Source organism: Branchiostoma lanceolatum, chromosome 19, assembly GCF_035083965.1.
Source record: "Branchiostoma lanceolatum isolate klBraLanc5 chromosome 19, klBraLanc5.hap2, whole genome shotgun sequence".
Lineage (NCBI taxonomy): Eukaryota > Metazoa > Chordata > Leptocardii > Amphioxiformes > Branchiostomatidae > Branchiostoma > Branchiostoma lanceolatum.
In genome coordinates, this window is record NC_089740.1 from 4,854,848 (window position 1) to 4,879,781 (window position 24,934).

Here is a 24,934-nt window from a genome sequence, read left to right on the forward strand (position 1 = left end):
GCCGTCGGGACTACATTTGTAGTCTATCTTGGTAGGCATGGTATTGGAATGCGGAGTTATTCCGCGACTTTTGCCGACTTTTACCGACCTTTGCCGACTTTTACCGACTTTTGCCGACTTTTGACGACTTTTACCGACTTTTACCGACTTTTACCGACTTTTACCGACTTTTGCCGACTTTTATTTTATCCGTTTCTACACCTTGAAATGAGCACATACACGTTAACAAACTAAACAGCTCAGACAACTAGTATAACCACACATGGTTCCGCCACTCTTCCAATATCCGCTCTAGAGTGATTCTCGAAAATGTGCCAAATCCAACTTATATAGACAACTCGCAAACTGGATTCTGGGCCGAAAACCCTATGACCACACACAATATGACCAGAAACCAATTCGTGATTACCATAACAAGTTTTACCGGTTTCAACCTCAGTAAAGACAACAAAAACGAGGAGCTTTTCATCAGTAGACCCGACCTACTTCATCGTTGTGTACAATATTCCGAAGGTCTTTAAACTCAAACAGGATTCGGACAGACTTTGACAGGCGAGCCGAAAAGGTAAGAATTTCAAATATACATCATAAATATGTGTCTCAGTCAGACTATCTACGCTGGCGATGAGGAGAAATTGCTGGGGGGGGTTTGGCCACTAGGGAGTTTCACTGGGATGTACGAACGATTTTCAACAGGTGCCAATATGAACTAGTTTTATGGGACAGCAAGTAAGGATACGGACCTTACAAAGATAGGAATGATGTTTTCCTGTGTGTATTAAATTGGTGCATTTGTTGTGCAGTAAAATTCATTCATAATATTCGAAAACGCGAGAAATTTTGTGTTCCTCGTGAAAATAAATGTTGTCTGAAATGAGGATTCGGTCCTTGCACAAAAGACGATTATTTGCTTCACAAATAGCTTTCATTAGGGGGAGGTACTATTTAGCAAAAGCAGTTTTTGCTGAAATACGCACCTAGAAATATGGGTACAGTCTATCTGGATATGAAAATTAAAAAATTTGTAATTTTTCCAATAAAAATTTGTAATTTTTCCAATACTACTTTGTACCCCCCTGTACATACCCCCTGAAGTTTGTACCATGACTATGTTCTAAACTAGTATATAAAGGTATGCTAGCAAACATGATTAATGCGTTAAAGTTTATTAGTACTTTGAGGTATGAATACATTAAAGTGAATATCTGAACCCCAAATCTATTCTTAACACAGATATACCCAAATCACCCCCATTGCAAAAACGGACTAGTCCCATTAGACCATATACAAACTTCAAAGGGTATGTACAGGGTGGTAGAGTCAAATGATTGCCCACACTTTGTGATTTCCGTGCTTAGATAGCCCATATCCCACATTTTGAAATGCGTCTTTTACAAATTTGGAATGAATACCCCCCTACTTTCATCACTGTAGTCTTAGATGGTTAGAAAAGATTAACGCGTAATAATCATACGCAATTGTTTGCCGCATTTTCGTATTGTCTTGCGTAGCTAAAATATAGTGCTATTATTCGGTAAGTAAATGGGACATTATTGAAAGCGCTACAGAAACAAAGCCTGTATGTCTGTGTGTGTGTGTGTGTGTGTGTGTGTGTGTGTGTGTGTATTGACGGTGTGTGCATGTCTATGTCTATACGCGCACGTGTGTGTATGACTGTGCCAGTGTGACGTAATCAACAACACTGTGCTCAGTGTGCTGATATTAGTTTTTCTTTTTCAGGCATCTACTTTAAGACAACCCCGTACGGTTACTTGTAGAAACGTACACGTAGCGCAGTGACCTTCAACAAAACCGCATATCACTGACTGTATTGAAAAGCCATCCACCAACTCCTAAAAGACTAGCGAAAATGGAGACTGGAAAAAATCAAGCAAACGCTACCCTTGCAGCAAACGCGAACTATCTAAAAACGGCTGGAAAACTGACGATATTGACAATATTTTTGTTATTAACGTTCATAGTGTACGATAAGTATACATCAGAAGATTTCGTTTCGTTGAACCGCCCGGTTTCTTACAAGAAAGGCAACATAAAAGGTCAAATTCTTGGCGTTATGCAGCGGTCAACACAACTCAGAAGAAGTGACGTCATTTCCGATTCCTCCCACAATCCTTCGTCACGATTCTATTCCGTCTGGAACGACGTGGACACACAAGTAGTAAACCAAGGAGAAAACAAGACGCAAGAAGACAAGAAAAAAATCCTTGTCTGGAATCCATGGCCACCAATCTCTATGACAAGGCGTGCGTGTCCCTCCATGCCACAATGCGAATACACGAAAGATCGCGCAGAATTTGCAAGTGCGGATGCCGTCATCTTTTGGTTCTATACGATGCCAAACGTCTACAACAAATCCTGGTTTCCCCAACCACGACCTATAAACCAACACTGGATAATGCGTACGCCAGACTGCCCTCTTTTCACAAGAAATACAGACTGGGTTTCCTACGGTGGCGTCTTCAACTGGACAATGACTTACAGAAGTGACTCAGATGTTTATATGCCTTGGGGGCATATCACTAAACTGTATGAAGAAATCGCTTTAAAACCAGACACCCTAGGTAAACATTACCCCAAACAAAAAGGCAAACTAGTCGTATGGTATGTAAGTAACTGTTATAGAAAGTTGACCAGGTTTGTCTATGCAAGTGAGTTGATGAGACACATCCAAGTAGACGTATTTGGTGCATGTGGAAAGGAATATTGCAAAGATTACGGCGGAAGTTGCTTTGCAGATCATTTACACCAGTACAAATTCTATCTAGCGTTTGAAAACTTTAAATGTACTGAATACATCACAGAAAAGCTTTGGATCAACGGCCTTAAATTTGATGCTGTGCCAATTGTTCTAGGTGCACCGAGAAAAGATTATGAAAGATTCGCTCCACCAAATTCGTTTATTCACGTTGACGATTTCAAATCACCAAGAGCGTTGGCAAGCTACTTGAACTATCTCGACCAAAACGAAGACAAATATATGGAGTATTTTGCATGGAAAACTAACCCTCCGAAGAACTTGCCTGACTTTAAAAGCCACTGGTGTGAAGTGTGTAAGAAGCTTGTCCAAGTGAGACCGACAGAAAGAAAGGTTTATAATGACATTGACAGGTGGTGGAGGGGTGAAAACTTTGATGTCTGCGAATCTATGGTCATGGTTGATAATATCAGACACAAATCGAATGCCATACATTATCCATGATTATCATGTAGCCAGGAGTCATTGACCAATCAGGAGCCCACTTTTGGTATTGATTAACGTATATTTTGATGACGTTGACCAATGAGAGGGCTCCATTTTGCCATAACCACTGGTTATTATTGTTCTATTTAAACTGTCTTTTTGTAAAGAGAATATACTCTTGATACGACACGCATTCAATGTAAACAGGAGTTAGCTTGTTCCAACTTTGCAAATGATGAACTGTTTTAATACACCTACTTGTAGTTATTGTTTATTTTAAGCTGTAAGTATACATAATGCAACGCAAGAACCATAGTTTTTAGGATGTGAAATATACATCATGTACGTAGTTATTAGGTTTTAAAGCTACATGTAAGGTTTGATATACCTTTGTAGATATAGAAATGCTCTTTTACTTTAGTTTCTAACCCAATGCATGCTTGACATGAAAATGTAATAAATATTATCATAATTGTCATTGTTAGCTTTGTACTGCCTGAATCTACGGATACAATACTCTTTTTTCGCTAAATAAACTATTTTCGACTGTAAGAATGCCTGTATATATACATCGATACTAATATACACAGTAATACTGAAATGAGAAATGTATATAATTTTTTTGTACTGATACTGTAATCAACGAGCATTTTACTTCATGACATGTGCGATTAAAGCGATCATACTTTGTACGTAGTTTCTATACTTGTGCAATAGTAATTTATGATGTGTTTTGAAATCAAAAGGGAAATATGATATCAATTTGTGTTATTCTATTCAGCACTTTAAAGTAGAATGAATAATGTATTGTCTTGGTGGAATATCAGGAAATATAGATATCTCAATAATTTGAATACAGTTTATTTGAGACTCGTCGATTCTTGTCAATACGAAAAATTAACAACATTAATGTCAAAGTTTACGTCGAAATTTACACTGGCGACACCCCTTCTCATCCACTCCCTTAGAAACAAAATAGTTTGTGTATATTTATTGATATACACTTTTATATATTATTCCGACAACAGCCCGACCGAACCCTAGTTTGGAAATGTGACACTAGCATACAACCTGGCGCATATCGCATTGTCGGTGATACATTCGATGCTACATTGCAATAACTACTCATCTACCATGTATGAAATTAACATTGTAACGTTCAGAAAACATCATCTATGAAGATCTTAGATAAAAACAAACTAGCATAATTCTATCATAATGTAGTAAATACTAGCAACTAACATTTCAATTGATTTTAATATGACGGTCTCCTTATTATGAGCATTACTGCTTAATGCATCTTTGTTTTCTATAAAAGTACCACGAAAATAACATCTATTCCATTATGATTTCTTTAAGAATAAGCAGCATAAAATTCTACATGTACAAAGACATATTTAATGTTATTATACACCACAAAGTACTTGCTTCACAAAGCCAATGTTATATCTTCAAAACACCCCTATACATACAGTTACTGTGGGCATATATAGGAATAAAACATATCTAAGTGATTCATGATAACTTCGATGTGAGGATGTATAGTATGTTCATGCCACTGGCATATAGACATGTCCCAAACATCAAGGATTATTACATTCAAGTCACCAAGAATGTCCTTAGTTTCTAACAACACTTGATACGCATACCAGTTGCTGTTGTCTCGAAGATGAGAGAACGTAACATGGCCACGAGTGTTACTAGAGCGTACAAAGAATTTAGTACCAGGATACTTGCTATGATGATGTTCAATCGCATGGCGGATACCGTACAGTCGTGAACGAAACGTATCGTCAGGCTCTCCGCTAAAATGCCCCCATAAACCTAATACAAACACAACGTCTGGACCTCCAACTGTGTTCTTTATCTCGTCTGCCGTGAAACTGAATACGTTCATAGGCCGTGGGGGTGGGCCGCTGATCGGAAAATGGTGGAACCTAAAATGAATGTTTATGTTGTTGGATTTGTTGGTGGTTACGGTAGGGCCGAGGAATTTGCCGGCGTTTGGGTTCTCTTCAGTGTTGATTGTTTTTGCTAGCTCGCTGTACCATTGGCGTAGGGTGGAGTCCCCTTGGAGGTAGATGTTTTTGTTTCGAAGACATCGAATGGCTGCTTCCCTGTCGAACCCCCGCTGGACACGGCAGCGGAGGGAATACCATGTGCCGTTGTACCAGTACCCTTCTGATGCAGGTTCGGGAAGGCGAGGCCCACATTGCGGCAGGCCCTTACGCTCTACCCCTTCATCTGAAATTGATATTGAAACGAAAGAAATATTTAGTAAGAAAAAAAGAAGGATTGTCTGCTCGTCTGTGTTCGTACATTCTATGGTATAGTTTGATACTTAACTTCAACACGACAAAATTCGAGGTAAGCTACATTTGCTCGTGTCGAAGTTAAGGATTAAACTTCGCCATTAAACGTGTCATCGATACTGCTTTGTCTGCAAATGCAATTTGTCTTTCACTGCTTTTCTTTTCTGGTTTTTAGATGCCGCTTAGTACAAAAGAGAGGTAAAGTCATAATTATGATAAAGGCAACCGAAGCAATAGAAGGGCTTTGAAAGTCGTATTTTCAAAAGTAATCTTTTAGTAATTTCTATCCACTATCCTATTGCATATTGGCCATCATGGAGCAAAGATGCGATGTCGTTGCGTGGTGGGAACTCATTGAAAATCTGAACATGAGCGATTCTGACCGATAAGTCCCGAACGCTTCCGGAGAAATAATTACGTGGTCATTGCTCAATGTGCTTGGGCATTGTGACGTCACTCGGCCGGAAGTTACCAAAAATTGTCTGCAGAAAGCAATTACGGCTGGATTCTGGGCTGATTTTTGGGTGGTACCAATAAATAAGATACTCCTTTTGTGGCTTGTTTCTGCGCACTTTTTAAACGCCCAAAGTATGAAATAAAGATGGAAATGTGCTAATATGAGGAAGATCGATTTATCCAGATTTGCTTTATCCAGAATATTTCCAGTTTTACCCCCTGAAATCGCTTAGGGCACCTTTAATGCTCACTGAATGTTATCACTTTTACAATGCTGCAAATTTTTGGCAAATGATTTGCACTTAATTTTCAAACAACAGTCCAAACAATATACCATTTACAATAAAGAAAAGGGATTGAGATGAAAAAAAGAGATAAAAAGAATGCAAGAAACATCCACGTTGCAATGCTAAAGACATGTATATAATGTTTTAAGAAAATATTTTTCAAAATTATTGATTACCTCTTTCTTTTACAATCACACTGATGTTCGCTTGAACCTCTACTCTGTCCCTGTAATAGAAAAAATATAGATTAAATTTTCTTTCTTTTAAGATCTACTACTTGTCAGCAGATGTCTTTAATTGTCTCACATGACAAGATAAAATTGTCAGATCTTTAAATGCTGATTTTGATTCTTTGATTTGAGAAAAGCTGGCAAGAGACTATCAAAGAGAGTTAGGAAGATGTGAAAATCTATAGACATTGAGTATATCATATTTTATTACCTTCGCCGAGAAGGTTATGCAGAGGGTAGCGTTTGTCTGTCTGTTTGTTTGTTTGTCTGTAGTGGACCAGCATAACTCAAGAATGCCTGGATGGATTGTTTTGATATTTTGTATGTTGGTAGGTTTTGATGAGACCTGAAAACGATTAGATTTTGGGCCTCCTAGCGGCTTCTTACGGTACTGCAGCAGAACTTCCTGTTTTGATTTCTCGTGTTCTGGACATGCTATGGTGCTGATTTTTGAGTGGTACATAGATCTTTGGACAGAGAGTAAGTGGTACGGGTTTGGGCCCCCTAGCGGCTTTTTTGGAACTGCAGGAGCAAGTTTTGCGTCTGACTTTGAAAGGGAATAACTCAATAAGGGCTTGATGGATGATAATGATTTTTGGTAAGTAGATAGATTGAGTTAAGATGTACATGATTAGATACTTCTTATGCAAATCAGTAACTGATTTGCATAATTTATGAGAAAAGTTTATACATCCGCCAAATTCCATGATAGGACTCTGAAACATGTGACATATGTAACTGAGGAAGAGAGAAATATTAATTGATATGAACTATGCAAATGAAGACCTCATTTGCATAATTAATGAGGAAATACTATACCAAGATGGCCTTGATGGATGGTCATGATTTTTGGTATGTGGATAGCTTGTGTGATGCTTAGTATGATTGGACGATAATTATACAAATCAGATAGTAATTTGCATAATTAATGAGGAAACTTTTAAAATCCGCTTTGTTCCATGATATGACTATTCCAATTGTAACTGAGGAAGAGAGGACTGTTGATAGATTGAAAATATGCAAATGAGGGCCTAATTTGCATACTTAATGAGTAACTTGTATTATTCCACACTGGCAAATGACGGCAATTTCATACATTTAATACTTTTTTGTGGCATCGGGAAGTTATGTGAATGTGAACATAGTTGAATCAAGTTATGTTAATAAGGGCCTGATTTGCATAATTGATGATAAATATTAGCATAACCTTCTTTGTTAAGCTCATAATTTGTTAAGCTGATACTTTGGACATGTTATATTTTTATACGATCAACTGGTATGATTTATAATTGATGAGAAACACTCCTAATACGTCAGTCATAAAGGTTAAAATCATTTGGCGAAGGTATGAGGTCGTGGAACTCTAGTTTTATCTTAAGTTGACAAATTTAGTTAGATTCCATGTCATACATATCGTACCAGTTATGACAACAAGGGGGCTTTCAAAAAGATAAAAATGGCGTTAGTCCATAACATGGACATACGTATACAGAATTCAAAGTATGCAGAATCAGGCTGAAAAACTGATACTTAAGGCCCCACACAGGACACCATCAACCGAAGTGCTCTCTCGGCTGAGCTGGAAAGACATTAAAGCAACACACCAGCACAACAATGCCGTACAAATCTACAAAGCCCTAAACAACAAACTGCCACCCTACATGCTCCAGATACTGCAGAGACCAAAGTACACGTACAACCAGACAAAGCACAAGCAGTCAGCTGGTTGTCCCCAAACCCAAGCGAGAGATCTTCAGAAGATCGGTAGCCTACCGCGGACCAAATGTCTGGAACAGCCTACCGCCAGACACACGTACGGCTCCGAATCTGACTTCGGAAATGAACTAAACGAACGGACACGGACCATGAACCAGCATTCGCCCTACTATATGCTGTATGTTGTAGCAATAGTATGTTGTTGTACCATAAATATGATATATGTTGATAGAGTTATTAGGATGAATGACTGTGCATCTCTGCTATATTGTATCTGACCCTTACCTCTTCCCTCATGACCTCAATTAAAAGCGGCCTGCGTGCCGATTTGAGCTTATCATGAATAGACAAAGGTTCAAACAAACATACCCTTCAAGCAAAGCCTTTTCCTCTTCCGTGAATACGTCATCGACTCCAAGAGACTTGTTCCTATCCTGTCTGCACTCGACCGGGGCCTCGCATGGAGCGCTCCTCGGTTTATGACAATACCACGTAACGTTTATTTCTGGTCTCGAAAAATCGCAAATGTTCCTACTGTAGCCCGTCTTCTCGTTTTGGTTAAAAGTGCAGCTAGTCCACTCGGTATTGTTAGTCTTCGCATCGAAGAAGGAACAGGAGTAAAAACGTCTTATCTTATGGCTTCGACTCTTCTTGAGGATGTTGACTGCTTCGCTGGAGTGGACCAATCGGACTTGGGCAGTCACCAAGCCAGGCCAACCGAGGACAAAGCGGGCGATGTAGGTTCCGTTCCCGAAGTCTGTGATTTTACCAGCGGTGCTAGCCTGCACGGGAGATGTGCTGTACAGTTTGGTGCTAAAGTAGTCTCCGCCCGTAGTTTTCGGACGAGAAAATGCATCCCTAGCAACTATTCTAATTAACAGTTCGTCGCTTACCCTGTAGATCGGCCTACGGTTAAAAATGTGCGCACCTGTTTTCTCTGAGGAGGTTGAGCGGCTATTGGAAGCACCGTTGTCACCTGAAACTATGTTTTGCCGTCCATCTTTCTGTGGAGGGTTCTGATTGGGTAACACTTTGCCCTTTTCTTTGGGGATAAGCAAGTTTCCTTGCCCTCCATCGTTGTTAGGGGGTTTCTGATTGGGTAGTACTGTATCCTTTTTTTTGGAGATGATTCGTTGGCCATTTGCACTGGAGGCAGCGTTGTCATTTATATTTTGTCCTTGGCTTTCACTCTTGTTTGGAAGCTTCTGATTGGGCAACGCTTTATCCTTTTCTTTGGACATTGGTTGCTCATTTGCATTGGAGGCAGTGTTATCGCTTGTGCCCTTCTCTTGCCTAACATCTTTGCGTGGGGGATTCTGATTGGGTAACGCTTTGTCCTTGTCTTCTTCGATGATTGGTTGGTCATTTGCGGTAGCGTTGTCATCTATACCCATACCTTGTCGGCCATCTTTGTTTCTTGGGATCTGATTTCCTAAACCTTGGTTCATTTCTTTGGAGATGGTTGGCTGACCATGTCCGCTAAAGATAGCGTTGCCATCTTTAATCCTGTCTTGTCGTTCAGTTACTCGTGGTACTATCTGATTGGGTATCATTTTGTTCACATCACTTTGAAAGACTGTGGGATTCTGTGAAAGAAACAAAATGGCTGTAGTTGGAGTGACGAATAGAAGAATACTTATACTATGAATTCATCTGGGACTTGGTTTTGATGTTAAGTCTGACAATAGAGAATAAATCAATCTATTTTGTTCCATTTCAAAATTCTTTAACCACTCAATGACAAAGCAATACACGAGTTTCCAGTTTCGCGCCGCCATTTTAGGTCAAAGGCCATTCGGAGCACTTTCAAGCTGGGCCCCATGCACGAATACACATAGTTAAGGCGTTTGGTGCAAAAGATATGAATAAAAGCATTACACTTTGAATGAAATTTTCAGGCAATAACATTAAAAAACACAGCGCATTTCTGAAATGAACTTTCTTTTACATGGCAACCATTGCTAGGCAACATTGCTTGACGACGAATATCCCGACATCCCTTCCCATCATACACCACTCCCTTAGCATGATCGAAAAAAATGGCGGCGCCCATGGACGGGACCTAAACCAATACAGGTTTTGCTATCGCAAACCTGTAAATACTTACACTTCTTATAAACAGCAGTACAAGCAGCAGTCCCAGTATCGGCACCCCTCTCACAAACACACTCCGAACCTCCATTGTTGGAAGAGTGTTTGTGGTTAAGAAAGGAAGTTTTTTTTTTCTTTCTGAAAAAAAGAAGAAAAGAAATATAATATCAATGAATCAAAGTACTTTGGAAAGGACGCCCTTGGAAAGGGCTCCCTTGGAAAGGGCTCCCTTGGAAAGGGCTCCCTAGCTTGGAAAGGGCTCCCTAGCTTGGAAAGGGCTCCCTAGCTTGGAAAGGGCTCCCTAGCTTGGAAAGGGCTCCCTAGCTTGGAAAGGGCTCCCTAGCTTGGAAAGGGCTCCCTAGCTTGGAAAGGGCTCCCTAGCTTGGAAAGGGCTCCCTAGCTTGGAAAGTGCTCCCTAGCTTGGAAAGGGCTCCCTTGAAAATTAGTCACTCAGTTAACTGAAGGGACCACCCTAAAGATTAATGAATAAATGAATAACTGCACACATGGTATGAAGTTCCTGTCATTTAAATTTTCCTCATTCATTATACAAATCCAGTCCTAATTTGCATAATTGATATAACATTACGTTGGACTTCATCAAAGTTAGCTACAGATAAAAAAATCATGGAAATTCACGCATCCCTTCTTGACCTATCCTGTCTCAAAGTCTGCAAATAAAACGCCCCCTGCAGTTCCAAAGAGTATTGCTAGGAGGCCCAAACTAACTTTGTAATCCAACACAAAACAAAGATCATGATCATCTTAATCATGATCATCTTATCAAGAGCACGAAATATTAAAACCGGAAGTTCCACTGCATTACTTTAGAGAGCCGCTATGGGGCCTAACATCTAATCATTCCTTCATTTTACCAACCCCTACCAACATACCCAATATCATCAAGATCCATCCGACAGACAGACAGACAGACAGACAGACAGACAGACAGATAGACAAAGAGAACACACACAGCGGAAAAGATAACTTTGCCAAAAGTTGTAAGCTCAGTTTGTTAAGATGGTGGATAACATTGTTGTGCAGAATGCAATCACACCATGTGTGTAAAGTGAAATGTAGTGTTGAGTTGTTAGAAAGGGTTAAAATTTGAAAGGCATTTCGGGGTTGGCTGCAGATCACTTGACCATCGATGGGCGTCATTCAAGTACCTTTCGGAGTTCAAGTGATTGCAGTTCAGTTGACCTCCGTCGGGCGTCGTTCCAACATCTTTACGCATTCTAACAGGCCAGCACCTCTGTATGAAGTCCTTGGCACAGAATTTTGCCATATGACGTAATGTTATTTAAATGGTTAAATAGCCACAACCTTATTGACACAGTCGCTGTTAAGACTACAGTTAGTTGGACCAGAGAAGTAAAAAATACGAACATATCTTGGTTTAGGCTACAACCCAAAATTCAACATTAAAAGAAGAAAATTTTGTGGCTCTATCGGCGTTTGGAGCTCTCTTTTCAATGTCGACCAGCGGAGGTCAACGGAACTGCAGTTAGCTTCACAATCCAAATCATGCCGCCAGAAAGCCATCCAATTCCTAAACCACAGACTGCAGTTTTGTCTGTCTGATTGTGTACTAGACTTTTTCCACACTACTTTATGCCAGCGCTTCATTTAATGGGTCACGCATAAATAGTGCCTTGTGTGACCTCAAAACAAACATGCCCCCCCCCAAGACAAATAAATACAACATTCATAAGGTAAAGCAGTCGTCACGAAGTTTTGTTCAACCACCTAACAGTGCAATACGGCTTATCCATGCACCCCTAACGTTTTCAACCAAGCCCTACTCTTCTCGATATGGCGCACAAAAATTTAGAGCCGGAAAGCTCTCCAATTCGGGAGACCGAACGATTAACTCACCCTTCCTAGAAACGAGCTGCTTGTTGACATCATCGAATTTTCGAGCCTTTACTATAAATATGATAAGAAAAGCAACGGTATAACTCTTGACACTGCTAAAACCTCCAAACTCTAAACATACCGAGTCAAAACAAATGTTTACATTAAGCTGACGTATTTACAATCTATTAGTAGTGACGTTTTTCTTCTTCTTCGTACAGTCGTCAATCTAGTTCTTTCATTATTAGTAAGTAATTTTTCAAAATTCTTACCGTATGGGTGTGATGCTTAATCTTGAGATGTAGATCCTTCAAAATACGCCTGGAGTCTATTGAATGATCGAGTTCGAACTCATCGAGTCAAAGCTGTTGAGACCACTGGACACACTCCCTGGCAGCCATCTTGGATGTACCAGAAAAACCTGTTATGGTAATCAGCTCAACAAGTGTCTTATGTTGTCTGATAATGAGTATTTTGAGAGATTTTTATCAATAGACAAACTTTCGAACGTGTTTATCAGGTTAATCTTAATCGTTGTAATGAGTGAAGTTGGCAATTTAAAGCGCTTTTTTTAAACCAAACCTTTTAAATTTTTTTCAGCGGTATTCGCCACAATTCACACTGTTACAGGGGAGTATTTCGTTCCACTTGAGTTATTTTCTATTAGAAATTTTCTATTCTATGCCACAATGTTACTAGATGTTGCATTGTTTTCATTATTGATTTGTTTATCTATATTTGTGTTTATTTTGTTTGTTCTATATGTTTTATTGTCAGTTTTTTTTCTGTAAGTAGATGCAACCAACTACGGCTGCCTGGCTGACCAATGTATTGTGATGTAACATTTTCAACAAATGATCTGTTATAGTCCCGACATGCACCATTTAAATTCACCAATAGCGATCGACGTTACAAATTAGTCTGGTATTGGTTGCCTATAGCAACCGTAAATGCTAGGCTAGTTTGGTATTGGTTGTCTAACGCAAACTTTACCGGACTAATCGACTAGGGTGAAATCTCCAAGCCGGCGCCCGACTGGGTTATTTGCTGGGACGAAATGTGTGATTATAAAAGACAGCAAAATACATAAAACGTTGTAACAATTAGATATGAACATAGCTTGTGTATATTTCTTGATACAATTTTTGTTTGTTTCCGCAAACGGGCCCCGGTTTGGAAACGTGACCATAGCATAACCTGGCACATATCAGTGTTGGTGATACTTTTGATGCTACATTGAAAGAATCGCAAGTTTGTCTTATGTGAAATGCATGTAAGGCTGCACCAAGTAATTTTTATGGATAACGTCCTTTGGAGACCCTAAATCTAATGCGAGAGTGCGAAAAAAAACCAAGAAGGGCCGAAAAAAACAAGATGCCTAGATTTGAAATATAATAGTCGACGACACATGTTAGGACGCAAATTGAATGAGAGAACACAGTGTAACATTAACAATTCTTTGATCCATCACGAAAAAAAAGCAATAATTTGAATAAATCAGTTGAAGTTGAACAGCAGTTGTTGTCCTATCCTGTTTCTTTCCATACGCCATTGATTTTGCAGGCCTGCAGAAACATATTGAATAAAAAAGGAACTCCTTGGTCATAGTTACAGGAAGCGCAATTTCTTGTTTTTTTTTCTTGGAACAGACCAAAATCAATGCGCGCGCGGACGTCATCCATAAAAATTACTTGGTGTAGCCTAAATGAGAATATTTTCATATAAATAAGGGAATTAAAAAGTGTACGAATTCTCAAAAAGTATATAAAAATGTCGCATCTCAGTCAATTCAGTTGTTCTAAGATTCCAATTATTTATATTTGAATTCGTTTGAAAGGGAAAGGATCGCGACGTATTCATGTCGCAACTTTGTTAAAGAATGTATAAATGGATTGATCATGCAAGCCATAGTCCTGAACGTCATGATTAGAATCATTTGTTATATTCTAACACCATATGTTTCTTCTGTCTAACTTTCTACGCTTTATAAGAGTCTTTGTTTTGCGCAATTGCTGTGTCAGCTTTTTGTGTCATTGGTTTGGTTTGGTTTATTCGCACATATTAAAATCAATTTTACATAATAGAACAAAACAAAAACATGTGCTGGGGGAAGAAAAAAAGCCATAGTGGCTTATACAAGGTCTTCCCCCATCTAAATTAACAAAAATAACATAAATCTAACAATTCATAATATAATTATAGTAGTAAATAATAACAATAACAAATCATACAATAATAATACTAACAAAATACTAACAGAATAGTAATTGGTTTTATATGAAAAAATTGTATATTAAATCATAGCATATTTCGATAACGAAATGATGGAAATTTCAGAGTCCATCGCAGGTAGCAAAATAACAATAATGTAATAATCTATAACATAACTGTAGTAATAATTGCAGTCACTACTCATATACATGTATAATATATTATGTATCATTGGGTCAAAGTAAGCAAATCTTATAGATGACATCGTCTGCAGACTCCACATTTAATGCGAGAGGGTGGGAAGAATACAAGATGGGTAAAAAAACAAGATATTACCTAAATTTTCAAAGTAGACACCATAAATGTTGTAACAAAAATCGAAGTGACAAAACACGGTGTCACTGTGAGCCCACTAGTATTTTATTCCTGTATTCAAGAAGTGCACAAAGTGACACTATAGCTAGTATGGTAGCCTGGTATCATTTACCAAGTTAGCAACTACACTCAAGGCTACCATATTGGTGACACTTCTACAAGTGCAATTAAGACTACAAAACGATATATTTCCCATTATTTTTTCTTTCTTGTCATGCTAACCATCTCTGGAGGGAACAAAATTTCCTTTCCGAAGCAGTCACTGTATCATCTGCCCTGTATTGTCTTGTCTTGTGGGTTGGTCTTCATAAGATCTCGAAATGATTAGAGTTTGGGCCCTCTGGCAACTTGTATGGTACTGCAGTGAAACTTCCTGTTTGGATATGTCATTCATTCAACCATGTGTCTATTTATTGATTCACTCTCGCTCGCTCGCTCGCTCGCTCGCTCGCTCACTCACTCACTCACTCACTCATTCATTCAGTCATTCATTCCTCTATTTATCCATCCATCCATCCATCCATCCATCCATCCATCCATCCATCCATCCATCCAACATGACTAAAACATGCGAAGAAAATTAGAACACCACACTTCAATCTCTTCGATTCTATCGCCTTTAATAACATTGCAGAAATGTAATACAGTTTTGATACCCGTTTCTATATTTCCTCTATTGATATGCGATTTTCACCACAAAGTCAATATTCCATGTGTATATGAAAAGAAAAGTTTTTGTACTGTAAGTTTTTACTTCGTATGTAGGTTAAGCCGAAAGACCCACAGAGCAAACATTAGTTATACTGTAACTTGGTTGATATATAACGTGATGTTATTGTTAATATAGTCTATACCACCTATAACATTTATACACACATACTACTGGCCTGTCCTAAATCTAATCACTGATTGAACATAAAGAGGCAGTCATTTTCTGAATGGTATAATAAAGTATCTACATCAAATGAATTATTGATAAATGATTGATTAATTGCAAATCACTACAGTGAATTCAGTTTGTAAATCTAATATACATCAAAACGTGATTCTTAAAAGACCAAATGAAATGAACTATTGGAAAACAGACTACTTGTACTTATCATTGACAATATAAGACTACATCCCTCGCAATATATAAACACCCATAATGGTTATATTTAGTTATGATTAAGATTGAAGATGGCTGATGACTGGACCATCAGTAGAAGGCGGTGTCTTCTTTTACTTCCTGGCGACGTCCTGATTGTTGACAAACCACTGGACTGTCTCTTTCACAGCTTTAGGGAACAAATACATAAATATAAATTTATATGATTGTAAACAAAAGGTAAAAGTGATCCCATAGCCATTTTGAGGCCGGAGGGGCAGTGGGTTGTTATCCACTGTGTCTAGGGTAGGGTATTGGAAGGTAGAGCCCATCCCTCTCCTCCCACCACATTTACGAAGTCAGGTACCCATGGGTAGTGTGAGGAAAGTCGTGCCTTCCCCAAGGCTAAAACATTGATGTCATGGCAGGTGATTGGGTGACCCATGGCCTCTGGTGTCTGGACCAAACACCATGCCATTGCGCATGCGCCATCTCGACGCCACAATTATCTTATCTTAGATACAGCACCCCTCTGAAATTATAGCTTAGTGTGGACCAATATTTTTGAAAAAATAAAGATAAACTTCCCTTTGTTACACTACATCTTTACAAATAGTCATATTGGAAAAGCCATTCTGTGAATACATTTTTGGGAATGAGATGTGCAGTCATATATAGAGACGGAGGATGTCACAGACTATCTACAAAGTTTGATCCACTGTTCACCAAGTCACGTGTTCATAATCTACATAAAGTGACGTCATACTTGCGGTGGATCCTTACCTTGACAAAGACTGGTGTTATATTGCATACAGCCCAACATTTGAGTTCGATTCTTTGCATTAGAAATTGCAATTTCTTAATAACTTTTGCAGGCAGTTGTTGGCGAGTTTTATCAAGATTTAAGGTTTTCTTACCAGTTTTCATGTCGGTGAACTTGAAGTCCGGTAGGTATCCCTTCAGTTTGGCGTTGTCAGCAGTTTTCTTCAGCTGGCCGTCGGATTTGGTGGTGTCGTACTGAACATTGTTAAGTTAAGGATCGTATGCAATGAAGTATATAAGGTAAGATCCATATGTTGCAGTAGAGCTTAAACATAAGGACAGCTTTTGTTTTACGTTTGTGGTTAAAACAAACAAACAAGCACACAAACAAGCAAACTAGACTTTCTATTCAGGTTACGCCACTGCTATAATAGTCTTAAACGTATGTATATGTAAGGTATACATCCAGAACAGTTACAGAAAGTAGCCCACGATTCGCAATGGGAATTCAGAGCAATAGATACAGACACTAGATACATTGAGATACATTAGTTTGGGTACAATTCTCGAAAATATTGTCATGTTTATTGAAGACTGGCTGTTCCCACATTGTCCTACTAAAGGAGTTACTAGACTATGATTCGAAGACATAGCCAACAAGACAAGCGGGTCTAAAACCTGTTTAAAAGGGGCAAAATTGTCGCTAATATTGCCATTTTTTCTTGAGGACTAGCTGTTCCCACATTGTCCTACTAAAGGAGTTGCTAGACTATGATTCGAAGACATAGCCAACAAGACAAGCGGGTCTACAACCTGTTTAAAAGGGACACAATTGTCGCTAATATTGTCATTTTTCTTTCAAGAAGACTGGCTGTTCCCACATTGTCCTACTAAAGGAGTTAATAGACTATGATTCGAAGACATAGCCAACAAGACAAGCGGTTCTCCAACCTGTTTAAAAGGGACTAGACTGAGAAAAGGAAGGGCATACTGCTCTCCTTGATCAGGTAATGATATGAGGAAGCACAAACGCATGTTTTTGAAAAAGGATACGAGAACTTCTCCCTTGAACTCCATGGCTTCGATCACCATCTCAGCCAGTTCCTTAATGGAGATCTCAGCTTCCTCAGGGACTATATTCAAAAACAATAATGGTCAGTCATTAATAGAATTTATTGTGAGTTCATATTACATTCGTACACACTATTTTGTTATCTTATACTAGTTATATGTAGTTTAAGTGGAAGGTTTTGGTCATCAAAGTTCTAGGGTCATGACAAATGAAAGGGCCGCAAGAAGCATGTTGTATGTATGTATGTATGTATGTATGTATGTATGCATGTATGTACTGTATGTATGTATGTATGTATGTATGTATGTATGTATGTATGTATGTATGTATGTATATATGTATTTATGTATATCTGTAGAAGTATGTATGTTTGTAGGTGTGTACATGTATGTATGTATGTATGTAGATGTGTATGTATGTATATATGCATGTATGTATGGAGTCACTGTTTCTATAGTTACCTGATAGAATGATTGGGTCGATCTCATCGTATTCCCTCATGGCCCAAACTATCAGCTTGGCAAGGTCCTGGAGGGTACATTGAACATTCATAAAATTACAAAACAGTTTTGCAGTGTCCTCTCAAAATTCACAAAAATAACCATTGCAGCTAAATAGAATTCATAATTGAGCGTTATCGTAGTAGTGATTTTGCTCAAGTCAAACATTGTTAGATATCTATAATACGATACTAGTATAATGATGATGATAATTATTGGCATATTCTTGCCCATATTGGTTAAATGCAATAGTTATACTATTACATCAAGGACTAAGGGCATTTACTTTAAGTGTTGATAGTGGATAAGGAAGAAGCAAAACACTTATACCTAATTTCAAAAGCTATTCTACCGCGCGCTAAAATATATTTTACATGTGTCTTCTCTCTTGAAGTTCTTAAAGAAAGAGTATGTATGATATATCAATACAAAGTGTTTCTGATGTTTGCAACTATGGAATATCATAATAAGTTATGAGACTTACGTAAGAGTAGATGAATTGTCTTCTTGCCGCACCAGTCCCCCATACCGTGAAAGGGGTACCATCTCCTGTAAAATCATAACAAAACAATTTAAATCACTTGCAGAAGTAAAAGATTGTGGAAACAATTTTTTTTGCTGTTTCACTAATGTCAACACATAGATTAGTAAAATCAAGTGTTTTTACTTCATTCTTGCACCACAGTCTTCATAATTGTCTGTTCTTTTTGCACGTGCATTTTGATTTCATTATCCATGTTGAAATAGATTCTAACTGATTTCGATACATGCCAATACATACTACTTGTCAAGAAATACAAATTTTCGCCGGAGGTGAGATACTACATTAATCTCCAATCGCCCACTAGGCCCACACCGGTGAAATACTTGTCGGAAAATTCAGAAACGTAGGGGTTTCTGAGACAGGAATTCAGGGGCTGACCAATCAGAGACGCTCAAACCGTGTGTTTTAGATTTGAGTGAGAACAACCAAGGACATTATATAATGTCCTTGGAACAACATAGGTTTTGTTATCGCAAACCTGTAATAAGTTACACAGCTAGTTGTGTTTTTCTACTTCACTGTTGAGTGTACTGCTATCTTTGGCGTTTGATCGAAAAGATGTGCTTACATGCAGTAACATCTACTAATTATAACATAATTCCACCAGAGTACATAATTCCACCACCCTGGAAATATATATACGTCCAAACAGATCTCCAACCCAACGTTCCCCAGTATAATGCACTCCTGTATATCTAAACTGAGCATACCTGGGGGGGGGGGGGGGCTTCACTAGAAATATCTCAAACCGACTGTTTTTCAAAATGGCGGATTTATGTAACCTGGCGGATTGATATTAATGGGCGAACATTGTAAATCAGCTTGTAGAATACGTACGTTTTGCGCTGAAGATCTTGTTGATGAGTCCAGGCATAACGTGACCGTCCTGCAGGTTGAAGTTGTCCCAGGGTCCGAAGACGTTGGTGGGAATGACGGAAGTGAACTTGCAGCCGTACTGCTTGTTGAATGCCCTACGAGTAAAGTGAGAATATGAGAAATGCTCTTCATAAAACAGTGATAGCTCACCAGACGTTAAAAACATTGATATAAACAAGTAAAAAGATACACAAAAGTTACCCAAGCTACTGGATAACTTTTGTAAACAGTCAAAGGTTTCAGATGACCTTCCGCTATGTTTCGTCAGTGACTGAATCTAAAGGAAATTGTTTTCAGTCACTGGCGAAAAGTCTTTGAAAAGAAAAAAATGATAGCCAATGAATGAAAAATGATGCTTTTTAACGTTTGACCGTTTACAAAACGTATCCAGTGGCTTGAGTAACTTCTCTATTGATAAATTATATATGAAAGATATTTTATCGTATAATTCAATTAGAAAGAAAAACATTAAGGTCTAAAACTCACCTGTTCTCGATGTCAATCATCCTCTTGGCGTATGAGAACCCAAAGTTAGACGGATGGGGTGGTCCAAGATGAAGCTAAAATAATAACAACACCAGTCTATCATTAGTAATAGTAGCTATGGGCTATACATAACAATGACAATAGTAATAATCATAATGATGATGATAATGATTTAATAGATGCGATGTGGGAAAGACAATTTAAAAGGTTTAAGTCCTCCCCACATCGTATGGTGTATAGGGCTGCGCCTATCTCTGTTTCTATGTCCCTTGGGCCACACAAGTGTGCGAAGACTACAGCAGAGGGCTAACCCACTTGCAAAGAGAAATAGATAAAAATAATAACAAGATGCTAGGGGGTCCAAACTTATGTTACTTATTTCCGAGCATAACAGCTATCTACAACCCAAAAGGATGACCATACCATGTCCAAGACAGAATGTTTAAGAAATGCTGCAGTACCAGTGTCGGCCGCAAGTAGGCGCGTTAGGCCTATAATCGACTTTGACCTTTGTCTTCCTAAGATTTACCCACATATCCAATATAATCGAAATCCAGAGGTTCTGTAGTTATGCTGAACACAAATATCCGGAAACAGAAACAAGGCATAGAAACGCACACACAAAGACACACACAGACACACACCAAAAAACAATACCCCCACTCTTTACGGAGCTAACTCAACTCACCATGGTCTCGTTTATTGGGTACTTTGTCTTGTCGGGGAAGATACAGGTAGAGAGACAGGACACGCACTTCTGGACGCCAGTCTTGTACGAGTTGTACAGAACATTGTCGTTGATGTGCAAATTGTTCCTCTGGAAATACAATATAAACTGTAGTTTTAGTTTCCATCGCATGTTAACACTATAAGAATGTTGATACTGTAAATGCAGAAATGTTCGCGGTGGTTTTGTGTTCGCGGTATTTGCGGTGAACTCTTCACCGAGGACTTAAAACCACCCCGAAAAACTGTTCTATTGTGTGAATGTAGCGCCATTATTATTTCAAACACAAACTCAAAACCACCGTGAACACTCCATTTTCTCCCTACCGCGAAATTAAATCCCCGTGAACATTTCTGCATTTACAGTATCATAAGATCTAGAATGCAAATTGCAATCATCAAAAACAAGTACAAATAACCAATACTAAATGTAATCTAAAATAGATTTTGTTCCAGCATTGTTGTCCAAGTTGCCATGCATTGTATCAAATATACAACTATTGCACGATAAAGTCATTATCATTCTGACCAATCAGAGAGCTATCTTACCAGGAGGTCGACCGGGTACTTCATGTTGCGGAACAGTCCACCAACCATAGCAGCGAGATGGATCACGTGGGTTGGTTTGTGCTTCTGGAAAAGCGCCTCGGTTGCTTCGCCATCCCTATTGATTAATGAAATGTTAAGTTTATAAAAGTGGTTTCATAAAAACATTGAAATTAGGCTAATTGTTGGCTAAAAACACCGGCTTTAAGCTTTTCTCTGAAGTACAAGCACTAGTACATTCTCTGGGAATTGTCTTTGCAGAGGGCTCAAAATCGCGCTCCCAGCGGCCGGCAAAATTGAAGGTTATCGCCCCCTAGGAGATGGGTCATTAACCGCAGCCAGCAAAAGATTGTGAAAAAACCAAGGACCTTGGAAAAAAACGGAATAGTTACTGCTGCATTGAACCAAATAATTGCATGCCCCAAATTATAGGACAACAATGTCGGATGACTACATTGAGTTAGCAATAGATGTCGACTAGCTGAATAAGTATTGGACTGCCTACATAAATCAAATATTAATCTAATAAACGACAACTCGTGTACTTTACCACTATTCCTGGCTATGAGACGATTCTACCATTGAAATCAAGGAATTCTCAGATTATAAGAAAAGTAAGTAGATTCATCTTCCACTACCCCAAAGACTATATATGTTAACTGATCCTTAACTTAGGTAAAATCTACCGAGAGCTTTAACTAATCCAGGCGGCGGCTAGCGCGTATACACCCGAGAAAAGCCGGGTGCCCGTCCGTGGTTAGTTTTTGAGTCGGTGATCAATTTAATCATTACGCCTGAGGCAAACAAGCAAAGGAAAGGTCACAGCGCAAGTGTTTTCGATGAAATCGAAGTCGATCATTTTGTTGCCCCTTTCTCAATCTAGCCGTTTTTACATAGTAAGTTGAGCACTAGAGAAATATAAGAAAAGAAAACAGCTAATAAAATATGTTTGAACTGGAAACGAACTGGAAAAAACGTCACAGTCCAAAACTGTTTCAAAGCCGACATACTCCTACACCACACAAAACAGTCAACACTTGGATGCCTCTCATGTGCGACTTTCTACCCACTGTTCAAGAATTTTGGCCGGACTTCTTTATGTACCAGCGTCACCTGACCCCGAGGTCGCGCATGAATACAGTGTTCTCCGGCCTTAGAGTCATATCGGCCGTTCATTATGATCTTATCCAGGTCACTCCCTGACAAATGACAGCCGAAAAATGCAGTCACGTAGGCAGCCTGTTACAGTGAACTAGTTGAACCAGTTTGGACGATTACAGGGGTCAGAGGTCAATGCACACAAAACTCACCGAATGCACATAATGTAAACAAATCCTGCCGAAAACATTTGAACCTCCAGTGCGATATCTTGTGACACGTGGTAATCTTTGCATTATAAAGATAGGACAGTAGATAAGAAATTCCGTAGACATCCGAAAATCCCAGACTATACATTAGTATGTGCTATACTTTTATCATGTACGACACAGTCTTCTGCATAGTGCATTAGTTTCTAGTAAGAGTTGTTGCCCAAGTTTTCATACGTTCTTTCATACACAATTGTTTAGCAAGAAAGTTAGCATCTAAGTGCGTGTATGGTACGGTATCTCCATTTAACATGGCAGTAGAATGACAAGTATTGATAAGTTGTTGGACAAGTTTGTGACATTTGGAGGGCCAAATGTCAATCTACACAAAAGGCATAGAATGTAAATAGTGCCTACCGAAAATAGTTGCACGTCTCTATTTTGATATCTAGTTTGAGAAGAGGGGCTATGGGTATAGTAACTACATAGCACGGTGTTCTTTGTCGCTTTTGTAGGATGACACACGGTCCCCCTCTTTCTCTCTCTCTCTCTCTCTCACTCTCTCTCTCTCTCACACACACACACACAGACTCTCTCTCATATAATTTTGGGGCAAACTTACGTGAGATCTGCATCCTTGGTTGACACAAACACCCACTCTTCTCCGTCGGTGGGGTTTTCAGCCACGACCCGCTGGATAGCCTGGCCTACCAGCCCTGTTGCGCCTGTCACTAGTACCTTCATTGTTGTTAGTTTCAGTCTGAAAACAACAAGAAATACATGTTCACATACAAGCAAATATCATAATCTACATGTTCATATACACTATCAGATAAATTTTCTTTCCCACTACGGTAATTCACATATTAGATTAGTAAGTCGCTTGAGTAAAAATACCTTGCGTATCTTACTACCTAGTTGTCTAAACCTCATTGACAAATAGGCTAAGCTTCGAGTAGTCTTGCTTTGCAAAAGTTACTGTTTACGACTGATTTGGTTAGAGATAAAGTTGAATTTAGCCGTAGTTATTTTTTTCTTCTGGAAACAAAACTCGATAACTTGCTTCACCGTACGTATAAACCTTCTATTCGCTTCCTCCTTATAGGTTATCGAAATAGAAAAGGTTTCATTCTTGTAAGCTCACATGGTCTTTACTGACTATATACTATAAACTTCACTTTCTGTGTTCGTAGAATGTATCTGCTTTGGCGGCTTTTAGAAGGCGAATACCTGAATCTATACTCTCCAAGCAGAGGAGGGGTTCCGGCTGGTTTTTAATGTGTTTTGGGCGTTTTTGTCGGGCTTTCTGCTTGATTTTTTGTGTCGCCAACCCACAAAAACACCTGAAAACACGTCAAAAACCAGCCGGTACCCCTCCTCTGCTTGGAGATTACTAAATCTACATTTATATATACTAGTAACCAATTTTGGCAAGCACATCGGGTCACCCCTGCATTTCTCGGTAAGTATGGTAGAGTTCTTAATTTCAACGTATAAAAATTAGGAAAAAGTTGTAAAAGAGACCAATTTTTATGTGTTTCATCAATACTTCAATCAGGTGTTTGTTCAAATCAAATCAAAGGTAAACTTGGTAAATACGGACTATACTGGAAACTGTTGTACAAATGTACGTAAGAGAAAGAGAATAATTTCGCTTTCTGTTTAACTCTGCACATACAATGTACATCAAGTATTTTACAGAACTAACACAGAATACCTTTAAATGATTCATTAATTCAGAATGAAGAACTGGAATTCCACAGTTTCTACTTGGCCGAATACTCGAGACTACAAAATGGTTGACCTTTTTGCCAAGTGACAGATATAGCGTTAACCGGTGCAACCACCTTAGATTATGGCGCAACACATTAACTTAGCTGCCACGTATGCAAACAAGTACTATACTAGTTGGTACACGTTTAAACGTATTTGTAAATTTGTTCATAGCACACAGCTTGAATAGTTTTCTGCTCTTTTCCATAGCATTTAGGGTAAATCTGTTTTAACTTTGGTGACACACTGGGCGAAGTTTCTCATTTAAAGTTTCGTGGCTTGGTGTCCATTTCAGTTTGTTCTTTTCTTAACATCCCACAGTGTTTTTAAACGATCTCCTACCCAAAAGCCACAAGCTATATGGCAGCAATACAAGCATAATTCAGTTGAGGTCTAACACTTACCTTAGAGCTTCTTGTCACAGCCTGCAAACGTGCACTGACACCACTGAATGACACTTACCGGGCAGGGGTTTAGATAGCCTAAGGCTGGATTCTCTCGCCTGATTGGTCCTACGT

The 24,934-nt window shown here is 38.8% G+C and overlaps 3 protein-coding genes across 3 annotated transcripts; 1 reads left to right on the forward strand and 2 right to left on the reverse strand.

Annotated features, from left to right (window-relative positions):
- Positions 1–438: 438 nt before the first annotated feature.
- Positions 439–3,964, forward strand: LOC136424936 (alpha-(1,3)-fucosyltransferase 7-like). The gene is made up of 2 exons (XM_066413586.1): positions 439–565; positions 1,741–3,964. The coding sequence occupies exon 2, from the start codon at positions 1,871–1,873 to the stop codon at positions 3,218–3,220; it is 1,350 nt and encodes a 449-aa protein (XP_066269683.1). The 5' UTR covers positions 439–565; positions 1,741–1,870; the 3' UTR covers positions 3,221–3,964.
- Positions 3,965–4,047: 83 nt separating this feature from the next.
- Positions 4,048–12,553, reverse strand: LOC136424933 (NXPE family member 1-like). Its single transcript, XM_066413585.1, has 5 exons — positions 12,424–12,553; positions 10,311–10,432; positions 8,573–9,789; positions 6,434–6,483; positions 4,048–5,446 (listed from the first exon to the last, which is right to left on the reverse strand). The coding sequence occupies exons 2-5, from the start codon at positions 10,383–10,385 to the stop codon at positions 4,677–4,679; spliced, it is 2,112 nt and encodes a 703-aa protein (XP_066269682.1). The 5' UTR covers positions 10,386–10,432; positions 12,424–12,553; the 3' UTR covers positions 4,048–4,676.
- A 3,311-nt stretch (positions 12,554–15,864) lies between these two features.
- LOC136425028 (GDP-L-fucose synthase-like) lies at positions 15,865–24,934 on the reverse strand. The gene is made up of 11 exons (XM_066413745.1): positions 24,821–24,934; positions 23,266–23,403; positions 21,340–21,454; positions 20,753–20,881; positions 20,065–20,138; positions 19,540–19,673; positions 18,643–18,707; positions 18,120–18,186; positions 17,640–17,719; positions 16,742–16,841; positions 15,865–16,014 (listed from the first exon to the last, which is right to left on the reverse strand). The coding sequence occupies exons 2-11, from the start codon at positions 23,385–23,387 to the stop codon at positions 15,959–15,961; spliced, it is 942 nt and encodes a 313-aa protein (XP_066269842.1). The 5' UTR covers positions 23,388–23,403; positions 24,821–24,934; the 3' UTR covers positions 15,865–15,958.

Bases quoted from the DNA above. Each gene is read 5' to 3' on its own strand.
- LOC136425028 (XM_066413745.1), bottom strand. From the start codon at position 23,387: ATGAAGGTACTAGTGACAGGCGCAACAGGGCTGGTAGGCCAGGCTATC. The intron at 19,674-20,064 runs GTGAGTTTTAGA...CTTTACTCGTAG, and splicing joins ATGATTGACATCGAGAACAG to GGCATTCAACAAGCAGTACG. The intron at 16,015-16,741 runs GTAAGAAAACCT...TGTTCCCTAAAG, and splicing joins GTTCACCGACATGAAAACTG to CTGTGAAAGAGACAGTCCAG.
- LOC136424933 (XM_066413585.1), bottom strand. From the start codon at position 10,385: ATGGAGGTTCGGAGTGTGTTTGTGAGAGGGGTGCCGATACTGGGACTG. The intron at 9,790-10,310 runs GTAAGTATTTAC...TTTCTTTCACAG, and splicing joins TACTGCTGTTTATAAGAAGT to AATCCCACAGTCTTTCAAAG. The intron at 6,484-8,572 runs GTATGTTTGTTT...TTTCTATTACAG, and splicing joins GAAAAGGCTTTGCTTGAAGG to GGACAGAGTAGAGGTTCAAG.
- LOC136424936 (XM_066413586.1), top strand. From the start codon at position 1,871: ATGGAGACTGGAAAAAATCAAGCAAACGCTACCCTTGCAGCAAACGCG.